This window comes from Acyrthosiphon pisum, chromosome X, assembly GCF_005508785.2.
Source record: "Acyrthosiphon pisum isolate AL4f chromosome X, pea_aphid_22Mar2018_4r6ur, whole genome shotgun sequence".
Classification (NCBI taxonomy): Eukaryota; Metazoa; Arthropoda; class Insecta; order Hemiptera; family Aphididae; genus Acyrthosiphon; species Acyrthosiphon pisum.
This window is the reverse complement of record NC_042493.1, coordinates 50069608-50082354: the sequence shown is the minus strand read 5'-3', so window position 1 is coordinate 50082354 and position 12747 is coordinate 50069608. Positions and strand designations below refer to the sequence as shown.

Sequence of the window (12747 nt, the reverse complement as noted above, 5' to 3'; positions counted from 1 at the left end):
GTTTTACACTGTGTTTAGCCAATTTCGTAACCAATTTATGTAGGCACTTTTTTACTTTTTTACCCTCCATTCCACCTCAAAATTAAGCCCTTGATTCGCCACTGACCCCCCCCCCCCCCCCCCAATACAAAAACCTAAATACGCCACTATGGCTTCCGACCACATCATTCTAAAACAATTCAAATTTACGTGTAACATATTTTACGTTTTTACAATAATCATCACTCTTAATTTGGATGTAACCAAACCAACCAGCTATTGGTGATAACGTTATCCACGCTCTCTGTTTTTAGGTATTTTAATTAAAAATCGAGTATCCAACATGAAAATGAATATATTATTATAAATTGTTATTGTTATTTTAAAAATGGTATGCTATATATAACATACCGGAAAATATCGCCGATAAAGTACAGATAAGGTTATCTTCTTTAAGTTCTACGAGCAGAGATAATTGTTGTATATATTTATTTATAACTGTAAGTTAGAATGTACATATTTGTTACCTACAAATTTTGAGTCTAGTGAAATAACAAAATGTATATAGTTATAAATTTATGATCAAATAATATCTAATACATACAATATTATTATTATTAATATTAATATTATTATCTATGGTTTTCGAAACTATCTTGAGTAATCTCAATCTAGGATGGCACCACATCCAAATTCAATATTATTACCTAGTTGCATTATAATATTATCATGATTTATTATTATTTATTATGAAACATTTTTTTTTAATTGATATTCCTGATTTTTGAGGCTCCTTGGATTTTTTAGCAACTCGTGGGCTGTGTGAACAAAAAAGTTTGAGAACTATTTCAATAGTAGATACTCACGTTGTAATTTGTACCTATTATATTTTACAGCAAAAGAAAATAAGATAATAATATATTATAATAGGTGAGGTGCCGAGGTAATTGTGTATATTGTTTTTATTGTACCTATATTAGAATAATATGAATGTATACATTACTAATTATGAAGTATATATAATTTACATGTTATAATCCTATCAATTATATTTCTAGTTTCTACTGCCTAATACAAGGCATTTTACAATTCGTATGTATAATTTATTATATTTGTAATAATTTATTTAGTATAGTCACTAAAAAATAAATCAGCTATTTTTATGACATTTTATTTCTAAAGAGCTGCGTATTTTGTTTAGCTGAATAAAAAAGAAACATTATATTCATCTGTAAAACTGATTTTTGTTCTATATATGTTGCGTATGGCTCTGCCTGCGATTTAATTATTGAGTTGTATATTTTAGTGAGTTAATTAATTTAAGACAATTTATATCAGTTGAAATAAAACTGTTATTTTTTAAATAAATCACAAGTTAAAATTGAATAGTACCTACAATAGTTACGAGGTGCATGGACCTCAATGGCTATGATACGTATGCCTATGCTGTACTACGGCCTTCCTTTTATATGGTGTTTCTGTATCCTATACTGGTCTACAATTCACCAACGCACTTGTTAACAACTATTGTCGTTCGTATTGCAATTTTTGAACCAGAGATGCTTTTGTGACTGACACTATTCGGTCCCGGATATACATTTGTCAGTTAACTACTGAACATTTTTAAAGTCGTACAACAACATGTTTACGTCTTACCAAGGTAAAAATCGTAATATGTATTGTGAAACAACATATTTAAGTTCTAAGTAATAAGTTTGGTTAAATCCGTTAGTTCATGACAATAATTTTATTTTAGACACCAATAACCTAAATAAAACAGAACCCCATAAGATTCTCGTTTAAGTTTACTGTATTAAGATGGCTTTAGTACCACACTCATAGTGTTATATTATATACAATATTATGCACACTTTAATATGTTTGACAAAGGTTAAAAATGCATATTATGAACGAGAGTTTATTTAAACATGTATTTACATAATATCGCTAATTAGATTAGGTATACAATTACACTTAGGACTTAGCTTTACTACTCTCCTCTTAAATATCAGTTGTCTTAGGTTCAGATTAAAATATAATGCAGATAACACGTGACAATAACAATATTCTTTATTTTAAACCTTTCACAAGTGATGGTATAAGTCACTAAAGCAGAAGTATCAGAACTTAGAAGTATAATAAAAATAATACCTATATTATAAGAGAAAGACATGATTATTGCATTATAAAAACCAAGAATTTAAATCAAAATTAAATTTAAATTTAAATTTTGGTTATTGATATTATAGTTATCGTTTAAAAAATAGGTGTATTGATTTTTTGTCATGCTAGCACCGGAAGTTTTGTTTTTGATGATGGTTGGAAAGCGACCTTTTTCAATCCAGTGGGCGGTAAAGTGGGAATCCCCATAGTTCAGGGTGGTAATGCGACAATCCCCAAAAGTGCTGGATGGTAAAATGGAAATACCCAAAAGTGCTAGGTGTATCCCCTGCACAACCAGACACTGAAATCTATACCACGGTCCTTACAAAATATAAACTTTTGGTTACATCTTATTTTCGTTTTGTAACCCCCTTGCATGAATGGGATGACGGGTAAACATTTTTCTTTCATGAAATTGTTTTCGTAGAATAGTCTGGTTGTTAAATAGATCCCTGAATTACCTTTGACATGTTCGATGAACGCAGAGACGTGAAAAAATAGTATGTGTGGCTCATGCGGGAAGGCAATTTCAGTCATGGGCGAAATACGGCCGCAACTGAAATAGCTAACTTCCCGCCCTTGCCAAACAATATTCTATTGTAGTTTTACGATTCTTATACTGTTGCACAATATCGATTTAGTTATTTTTTGAATATTATGTTCAAATTTGGACAAAACCAGCTATTTAAACAAAGAAAAACAATTTTAGTTTTGAGTTATATTTTAAAAATATTATTCATGGGTACTTGAACTTCTAAAGTATATTATTATATACAGATTACAAATATAATAATAAACAAATAATAATAATTCAACTTAACCGACTACCGTATTAATAATAACAATATAAATATAAAATATTATCCTAGGTTGACAAACCGTCTCCGCTTAGAATCTTTTTTCGTATTCAGAGATATTGTATTATTGAATTCAAATATATCACCATCCATTACAGTCACCACTTGTAACCTACTGTACAACAGGGTGACTTTCACTTACCCGATTTTTTCGATATTATAAAATATTACACTTATATATTTTTATGAATTTAATTTCGATTTCTACCTCTCGATTTAAATTGGATATCAATCCCTGATAAAAAAACAAAGCGGAACAAATAAAAAATGTATTAATATAAGAACTATCCATGAATATGAGTATTTATTTTTATTTTATATTTATAAATAATTTAACGGACCTAAGTCCTTTATAATAATACATTAAATGAACATTAAAAAAAAAAGAAACAAAAATTGATAAATAATTATGATGATTAATTAATTTAAAAAAATACATTCGATTATAGTATATGAAGTTTACATAAAATTATACAGTTTATTTAGTTTATTTCTTAAAAATAACGTTGCATTGTATTTAAAATGATCACGAATCAAATATTGAATATAATAAGGAGATGTTATAAGCAATATTTAACGCACGCGGGAAAAATGAATCAGCACATTAGATGGTAGGGAATAATAAATAATTTTTTACTTCTAGAGAAATATTATCGTACGTGAATGCATAATTGTTCCAATAAATATGGACAGTTAATATTTCTATTTAATTATCTAACAAGTAAAACTTAAACTTTTATATTCTATGTCTTTGATTAACCAGACAAATCAAAAATGCTTATCTACAAAATCAGCTGTAAAAAAGGGTAAAAAATAACAATTCTGAAACGTATGACATAATTTAATGGAAACCTAATTCAATAAACTTAATTCAATAAATAATTAATTGTAGAAATAAACACTACCTATAATTTTAATAAATTTACTTAATATAACTTTAAACATGTAACTATGTAAGTCAATATTGATATGACTATTCTTAACTAAGTACTGCAATGAACAAGTGTTAAATTATAATATAAATATCTACTGTTATTTGTGTTGCCTATTAATGCGTTTTATGGAGTTTTTTAAATTATTGTACAATAAAATTACAATAAAATGTTAGATTCTGAATTTTGTAAATAAATGTATAACTCATAATTTATGAAAACAATTTATTTTGTAATCATTTAATAAATGTACAATTTATAGAAACATAGTTATTAAAAATTCAAATTATTGGTTAGTTCTGAATACGATAATATTATAATATAGCATCGTTGCTCTACTTTTAGACATTATAATATTATATTTGAACTCTGAAAGGTATTTAATGTATAGACTAAGCTAGTATAGATATAAAGATAGTGTATATTTAAATATACTGGCACCTAGAAACATTAAAAGTACTAAGTAGAGTACTGAGATAAAAGAATTTTCGAAGTAATTCTTCGTAGTGATCTCATAATCAGTTTTTTTAATTTCTTGGATTTATATAGAAAAAACTTTAATGTTTAAAACTTAAATTTTCAGGAACCAGAGAATAATTGGTTTCTTCAACTGTTTATAGGTACTTGATATTGGCTTATTTATTTATTTATTTATTTACAGATTTAATGAACTTTTTTTGAACTTTTGAAATTTTAGTTTCACATTTAATTTATAAAAGTTTAATTTAGTTTATAAAGGTATCAAAGTACTAGATTCAATAACTATAGTTGCATATTAAAAAAAAATAAAAACGATTTACATCATACACCTTAAAAATAATAAATAATAACCAGTGAAGTATGAGTGTCAAACAATTTAAATTGTTCGATATATTTGATTAAGAGTTCAAACTAAGGTTTGGTCATAATTCGATCAGTTTGAATTTCTTAAAGTATGAGGAGTCGGCAGTTCGTACTTTGTACAGCTCGAGAACCGATCTTTATGAAACTCTCGCACGTATACCCCGGAATGGAGCTTGACAAATTTTTTTAACGGTATAATATTTTTATTTTTACATTGCAGGCTGGTCGCTGCTCACCTGAAGATGCTGAGTTGCCGACTTCGGATGCGGCTGAAGTCGCTGACAAAACCGCCGCAACCGCAGACTCGACCGACTCAAAAACCGATCCAATCACCGATCCAGCCACCGCCGCCACCGATCAACCACCTACAGTCGATGACGGAAAACCATCGACGTTCTCCAAGTGCAAAGTGGAGCTGTACAAGTCGCTATCGACCATTGGCAGAGGCGCCGGTATGTTTCTGAAGGGTTTTGGACAGGCCGCATTAAGCGTGATGGGCGCCTTGTTCGGCGCGTTTAATGGCTTACTCTCGATAAGCGCGACCACGGGGGAAAAGGTGGCATCTGGCGTAAATTTAGTGAACAACGCTGCTGGCAGAATCGTACTGGTGCGCGACGTAACTGGTGGAGCGGCCACACTGGCCACCAACTTGGCCACTACAAACCGCCTAAACTCGGAATTTATAATCGAGAATCGTGATAAGCTATTTGATTCGTTGGACAAAAGACTGGACAACTACCATCCTGAGTCCGAGAAGTTCCTGATAGCACCCACCACTGACGAGGGTGGTACAGATGGCAAATCGACTGACACGACCGCCGCCGCTGCAGCACCACCAACTAATGAAGGCGCCCAAGCGACCACTGCTGAAGCTGCACCAGCGACGACACCTCCGGTCCAATCATAGCCACCACACAGTACCACGTTTTTATAGTTTTATTACTGTCAACCATATCATATTCCTTCGTAACCGAGTTGTCACTTTGTCACATTCAAACTCGACAAAAATTACACTACTTCAAGCTAGTACTATAACAATACAAAACTATAATACATAATATAAGCATTGATACGTAGAGCTTAAGGGTGTCAGACATGTTGGAGAAGGCTATATTTTAATAAGGGGTAAAAATGTAGGCAATTTCTAGTTACGTGATACGAAAGCCATACAATAGAAAGTATGAAAAAATCAAATCAAAAAATGTCAACGATCAAAAAAATTATCATGCCTAATAGAATAGTCGAATTTTGTTTTTATTAACTTTGAATATTGAAAATTTCCATTTAAACAAAAATGCATTCCAAATAACTCAATCAATTATGATATACAGACGTTTATTAACTTTTTAAAATATAGTTTTTAAAATTAGAAACCAATACTATCTGTATAAGGTCTTGAGTTCCCAAATAAAAATATTAGAAATATATAAAATATATTATTATATATAACTGACAATTTCACGGGCTTGAGAGTTTTTCATGTAACTATTTTTGTACTAAAAATATCTCAGTTCTGACACCCTTGGTGTTCTTTGTACCTATTTAAAATTACTTTAAATAGTATTAAGGAGACTCTGAACTCTTTTATTATGTTTTTTCCGCCTTACAAACGTAAAACATAACAAATCTGTATTGAACAGAACCATTTTTTTATTATCAAATTGGATACTACGGTGAATCGACTATTTAACTATTTAATTTAAAGATAAGAATATAGGCTTTTGCTTTTTATTGATATCTACTTAAAATGTAATGCTAATTATGAACGCAATACAATTAATTGTAATATTTCACCTAGTGTAACTCCCATTAAAACTAAAATATGAATAAAAAATGTGTGTAGTTCCTTACATAGTATACTTGCCTTTAACTTTGACAATCGGTTAATTTACTTTAAGAGGATTTTATACCCGCATGTGTTGTCTCCGCCTTACAAGTGCGTAAAATAGCAAATTCTACGCTCAGCAGAACACGTGTAGCTCCGTTGGTTTAAAAATTAGGGTGAATTGACCTCTTATAAAATCTAAAGGTAAGATTATTATCTAGACAACCTCATGGGCTTTTTATTGTATTTTAATTTTAAAGAGAGTTATGAGTATTTTAAAATTTTAAATTGTTTGTACATCTTAAAGCATTCATAACTCGCTTAAAAATTAAAATATACTAAAAATCCCATGAGGTTACCTAGATACTAATCTTACCTTTAGATTTTATAAGAGGTAAATTCACCCTAATTTTTAAACCAACGGAGCTACACGTGTTCTGCTGAGCGTAGAATTTGCTATGTTACGCACTTGTAAGACGGAGACAACACATGCGGATATAACGTCCGCTACCATCACTACATTTATTCGGCTAAACGTAAATTTGTTATGCTGTACGTTTGTAAAACGGAAACAAAACATTCGGTTTTGACATCTCCTTAGAACTTCCTTTGAATTATTAATTTGAACAATTTAAGATATATTCTTTATTATTCAGAAGCTATCTTCTCCCACCAACATCCTACTTAACTGTTTACACCACATACAAGTTGTAATAATTGTATTTCTTTGGAAATGGCCCTCTATTTTGGCAATGTTGACGGTTCGTTTGATTGTCCATATTCTACTTTTTTTTTAACAATAAAATATGTTCTCGATATGAAGACTATATATTATCATGAAATATTTCATATTAAAGTGTTCCTAACCATGTTCTTCTTTTCTTTTTTTTATCCAAGCTTTTGTTGTAACTTGTATTATAATGTATATAGACGATAGTTATAAACTTAACAATTATTCGTTTATTTTAATTATAATACACAATGATATTCCAATATATATATTTTTTTATTAAGTCATTAAATGTCTCTTTTTTTATAATAATAAATAAAATAAATAGGTGAACAAGTGGGTACCACTCTGCTGCACAGTAGTTTTCGAGCATGTTGTTGTTGTAATGGATGTGTTATATTTTAATTCAATGATAAATCATTGTATACAAAAAACTATTCTGAGTTGTGTAAAACTTGTTAGGAACCTTCTATAAAAATTTCTTATGTTGGCTACAAAAAGTAAACTTTTATGAATTTCTGACTGAAAAATAATTTACAAAATTTGAAAAAATTATCGTGGTTATAAATAGCTCAAAAAGAGTCAAAATAGTTTGAATTTTACCACGTGTGGAAAATGCCAATATAAAATATATTTTTTGAACATTTCAAGGATTTTTTTGTTTTGAAAATACAACAAAATATCAAAAATCAATTAATATTTTACCATTGAATATAATCATATATCGTAAAAATTATAAATTCAAAAGATCATAAGACATTAATTTTCCGTTTAAGTAATCTTTTTTTTTTTAAAGTAAAGTTAAGTTTTATAAGTATAAAAATGTAAGTGATATATTCTATTAACATTTTTAATCTTAAGTATGAAAATAAAAACTTTTATTAACTTCCAACTGAAAAATAAATTATACATTTTTAAAAATGTAATGTTACTTTCCGATAAACATTTTTTTTTATTTATAGTAGGAACATTTGTATTTTATCAAAATCCCTAATTTTAGCTATGAAAAGAAAAATATTTATGAATTTCTAACTGGAAAATAGTTTGAACGATTATTAGTTTTTAAGTTGCCAACAAATAAAATTTATTATTTACAAAAAGTTGGTTTGCATAAAAATTATCACAAATCATTAAATTCGTTCGCTTCGCTCAGAATCTAACATATAATTTTCATAAAATCTATAAGTATATAATTTAAATTTCAAGAAAAATTGCAATTCATTAGTTAGTAGTTATAGTTAGTAAAAAACCGTACGCTCGTAATAAAAATATACAAAAGTTAGAATCAATTAATTGGTATCCAATCAATTTAAAATCTCATTTTTTATTCGAATAATTTTAAAAAATGCTTAAGAGTACGTACTACTCTATTTAGTACATGCAATTAAGAAAACCACTAGACATATTATTTTATTAATGAGAATAAAATAAACAGATTTTTCAATTTCTAGTTTTATATTCATGTTTGTCATAATATGTTAAGGTAACACTGTAATAAACTAAATAATAATAATAATATAATAAGACTAATAAAGAATATTAAATTCTTATTAATCATTACAAAATTATCAATAAAATAGTATCTGTATAAGACAATAAACACAACATGTACTAGGAATTTAGGTAACATGAAGCAAAACTGACGTTGAACTCAGAAGTGTATTATATTATATTAACCCTCAAAGAATAAATATAATTTCAATAGAAACAAAACAGTTTGACAAAAAAAAAAAAAAAAAACATTTATATTGTTTATTTATTTCACTTTTCAGTTATAGACAAAACTATAAATAATAGGTAGCTCATATTTCCAAGGTATTTCATCAAATTAATATAATTAAGTATTAAAATATGGTTTAACGGTTGCCTTTTTATTCTAAAGGAAAATTATAATGAAATCGTTTTTCGTGAAATCTTTATTAGGTACCATTATCAGGTAAGATTACTAAAAAAAAAAGATTTGATGCACGAGTTCTGTTTGTTGCCTATAGTGATAAACGTGTTTACGATTTGAAACAATTCAAAATTTAAAAAATTTACAACAATTATATGGAAGACTGTCCATTGGATAAAGCACAATTAGGTAAGTCGAATTATCACATTATGTACAATTTAAGTTGTATGAATACATTTTTCCATGCTAAGGATAGAACACTAATTCTTAACACAATATAACCGTTATCGCTTTAACTTGAGGGAACTAAGTAAAACTTAAACAGTAGGTAGGTACCTTTTTTTAAACATTCCTTCATAATATATTATAGCAAGTATAAACGGTTACCAACTAAGTCCAACCAACCAACCAACTTCTAGTACTTAAAATATCTCAAAATAGGTATGCACTTAAAAAAATAAAAAATAATAACTTGATACAAATAGTTATAATATGTAATAATAATAATATACAATAAAATAATGACATATAAAAATGTTATTTGTACAAAGTTAGACAAATATCTATAATAAATGAATAAATAGAATAGACAAATATTTTCACAAAAGTGAAATTATTCATTTTATAACGGTAATTTTTCATTCTCCAACTAATTTGATGCTAACTTTGCTATATCGAAGAGTTGCAAAATATGTTTTCCATTTTTTTTATCTTCTCAAATATGTATTTATATTATATAGTAGGTAATGCAAAATAGGCCTAATACAATTTTAATTATAGCTTCCAAGTATTATACGACACATTTATAGATCACTCAAATTGTTTTGTGACGTTAATAGAAAAATATGAAAAAGGACTTTAAAATAACCTTTATAATAATAAAAAAAAATATCTGTCAAAAAAGCATTTAAATAGTGTGATGTGTCATGAAAAATTTCAAAGTACTAATAGGAGATTATTCTTGAAAATATTGTTTTTAATTAAATATGTCTTAAATATTCAATTATTTTCATATATTATTATCATTTAGCTATAAATAATAAATTAAGATATAATAATAACATTATCGTCAACTTACTTTTAATCTTTCTGAAATCATATACTAAGTTTAGCTAAAAATGTTTACATTCATTTTGCTATAAATGAATGTTAAAATATAACAAATATTAAATTATATAATATACTTGCATATAAAATACATATAAAATAAAAATTCAGTAAGACTTTATTTTTTGATTTACGTTTCACGCGTTTCAAATCAACTAATGTAATTTTTTATTAGTTTTTATGCAAAATAAACCTGGATTTCAGCGTCGTGAAATACAAATCTCGTAGACTTATAACCTATACTTAATATATTCCAAACCTATAGGATATCATACCTGGAGTCTTCTTCACTCGATGGTGGCGTACTATCCAGATGATCCTTCTCACCAACAACGGAAAGATATGGATAATTTTTTTAGATTAATTGGCCGTCTTTATCCTTGTGAAACATGTGCACGAGATTTCACCCTGCTGTAAGTAATTAGTTAGGCACATTTATACTTTATTTCATTACGAGTACAGTAAGTGATGTAAAGCATTCGTGTAAAAGTATTCAAATAATCAAATAAATACCTACTCAATTCGTATTTTAAATACATTTAAAAGAAGTACTTGGACAAAGTATATTAAATACTTTCTCAAAGTATCTGTATTTGAAATCAAATATTTTTTTTATTTTTAGTCTATATATTTTCTTTTTAAATTTTAATTACATAAAAAAATATACATTGAGAATATAATATAACAGTCGTATTTAAAGAATTATTTTGCATCATACCCAACCAAAAATTTAAATTCCTTTAAATAGAATAAATGACTAATTTAAAGTTACCTACACCAAATAGAGTAAAATTTTGTACAAAATAAATGTAAAACATGAAAATGGATGCATATTTATATTGAAAAACAAATTTTATAGTACTTATGTATAAATATTCCATAGTTAATTTATTACTGCCGTATTTAAATACTTTTCAAGCTAAATATTTGTATCTGTACTTGAATGATTTTTAAAAAGTATATTTTACAAGACTGAATATAGTTTGATGTGCATGTTTAAAATATATTTATATGGCTATAAGTCTAAGTTAGGTTAGGTTAGGTTAGGTTTATATACATGGCCAAAATGAGCAATTATAAATCCTTTTTTTTTCAACAGTTTAACCAGTCAACCACCTGAAACAGATTCTCAACAATCCCTATCGAATTGGCTATGCCGTGTACATAACCACGTTAACCAAAAACTTGGTAAGCCATTATTTGATTGTAACCTGGTTAACGAGCGTTGGAGGGATGGGTGGAAGGACGGAAGCTGTCAATAAAAAAATGTATACATTTTTATTACACTATCACCTGTTAGGTATGCATATTATATAATATTTACAAATAACATAATATTATTATTTATTAATATCAAATTAAATTAATAAAGTTCAAAATTTTAAACCAAGGCTTATATTGTAATATAGTTTAAAATAAACAATAACCTACAATAATTATTATAATCCCTGCGACCATAATAGTTGGGGCACAATAAAAAACTTAGAAATATCATTTTATGGCACTAACGATATTAATCAATTAATAATATTATGGTATAACTCATGTAAAGGTAACATCAGAACATTACCTAAATATTATTTCATTGTTCCAGGAAGTCGGTTAGAATGACAATTATAATGAATTAACACTTTTTAAAAGATTGAATTTTTTTATTGCTAGAAATTATAACAAAAACCTACATTTATAAACGTCATTTATATATTATATATTATATATTTTGGGATAAAATTTAGACAATATAAATATTTAAAGCTATTAAACACAATTAAATTAAAATAATTACCTAAAAACATAATCCTAATGTAATATATTACAACCAATTTATATTATAGCTGAACAAAATAAATTATGAACAGAAACCCTGGCCGAGTAGTTTGAAATGTTGACTTATATATTTCCATTCTCGGTAAAAAAAAGGGTAATTTGGATAGAAGGCACAAACACGATAAAAACATAATACTAGTTATATAGAATTCAAGGTCTAATAAACTATAGATAATCTTAGGTAGATAAATATAAATTGTATAGATTAAATTTAAAAATGTTTGTTTCATACAAAAATTAAGGCCATTATTTCAGGGTGTGTAAAAATTGTTTATTCAATATTGGTTAATTAATTGTTGCCAAACTGTATCCAACAATTTAAGATAAATTATGTTACTTAATGATTATGATGACGTGATCTCTATAAGAAAGCATTCGATTAAAATAATAGACGCAAAAATACTTTGCAATGCATTTGCATACAAGAGATAGAACGTATATACCTATGATGCATCTGAATATTGATCAAAGGATGCAGGAATAGTTTGGAAAAATAATTCGAAGCTTGATCAAACCACAATATTTTGAAGACTTAAATAAAATTGTTCAATGTTTTAAAATTTTTTTGTTTTTAAATTTGTAAAAAATAA

At 27.3% G+C, this 12747-nt stretch overlaps 2 protein-coding genes across 4 annotated transcripts in view; both read left to right on the top strand.

Moving 5' to 3' along the window:
* The window catches only part of LOC100569669, an 11757-nt gene extending 4969 nt beyond the window's left edge, over positions 1-6788 (top strand). The window contains exon 2 of the mRNA XM_003245584.4: positions 4995-6788. Coding sequence (XP_003245632.1) covers positions 4995-5681 — 687 coding nt within the window. The 3' untranslated portion in view covers positions 5682-6788. The remainder of the gene's footprint in view (positions 1-4994) is intronic.
* Positions 6789-9107: 2319 nt separating this feature from the next.
* LOC100569425 (FAD-linked sulfhydryl oxidase ALR) lies at positions 9108-12720 on the top strand. Of its 3 annotated transcripts, none has more exons than XM_008186477.3 (4): positions 9108-9412; positions 10596-10743; positions 11430-11598; positions 12413-12720. In XM_008186477.3, exons 1-3 carry the CDS (start codon positions 9379-9381, stop codon positions 11590-11592), a joined length of 345 nt encoding a protein of 114 aa, XP_008184699.1. In that variant the 5' UTR covers positions 9108-9378; the 3' UTR covers positions 11593-11598; positions 12413-12720. The 3 variants fall into 3 exon arrangements, with proteins under 3 accessions (XP_008184699.1, XP_008184694.1, XP_008184693.1); XM_008186472.3 differs by having other exon boundaries at positions 11430-11630; XM_008186471.3 differs by lacking the exon at positions 12413-12720 and adding an exon at positions 11925-12040 and having other exon boundaries at positions 11430-11630.
* Positions 12721-12747: the final 27 nt, after the last annotated feature.

Coding starts and splice junctions, on each gene's coding strand:
- LOC100569425 (XM_008186477.3), top strand. CDS start 9,379: ATGGAAGACTGTCCATTGGATAAAGCACAATTAG. Junction 9,413..10,595: donor ATTGGATAAAGCACAATTAG/GTAAGTCGAATT, acceptor CCAAACCTATAG/GATATCATACCTGGAGTCTT. Junction 10,744..11,429: donor GCACGAGATTTCACCCTGCT/GTAAGTAATTAG, acceptor TTTTTTCAACAG/TTTAACCAGTCAACCACCTG.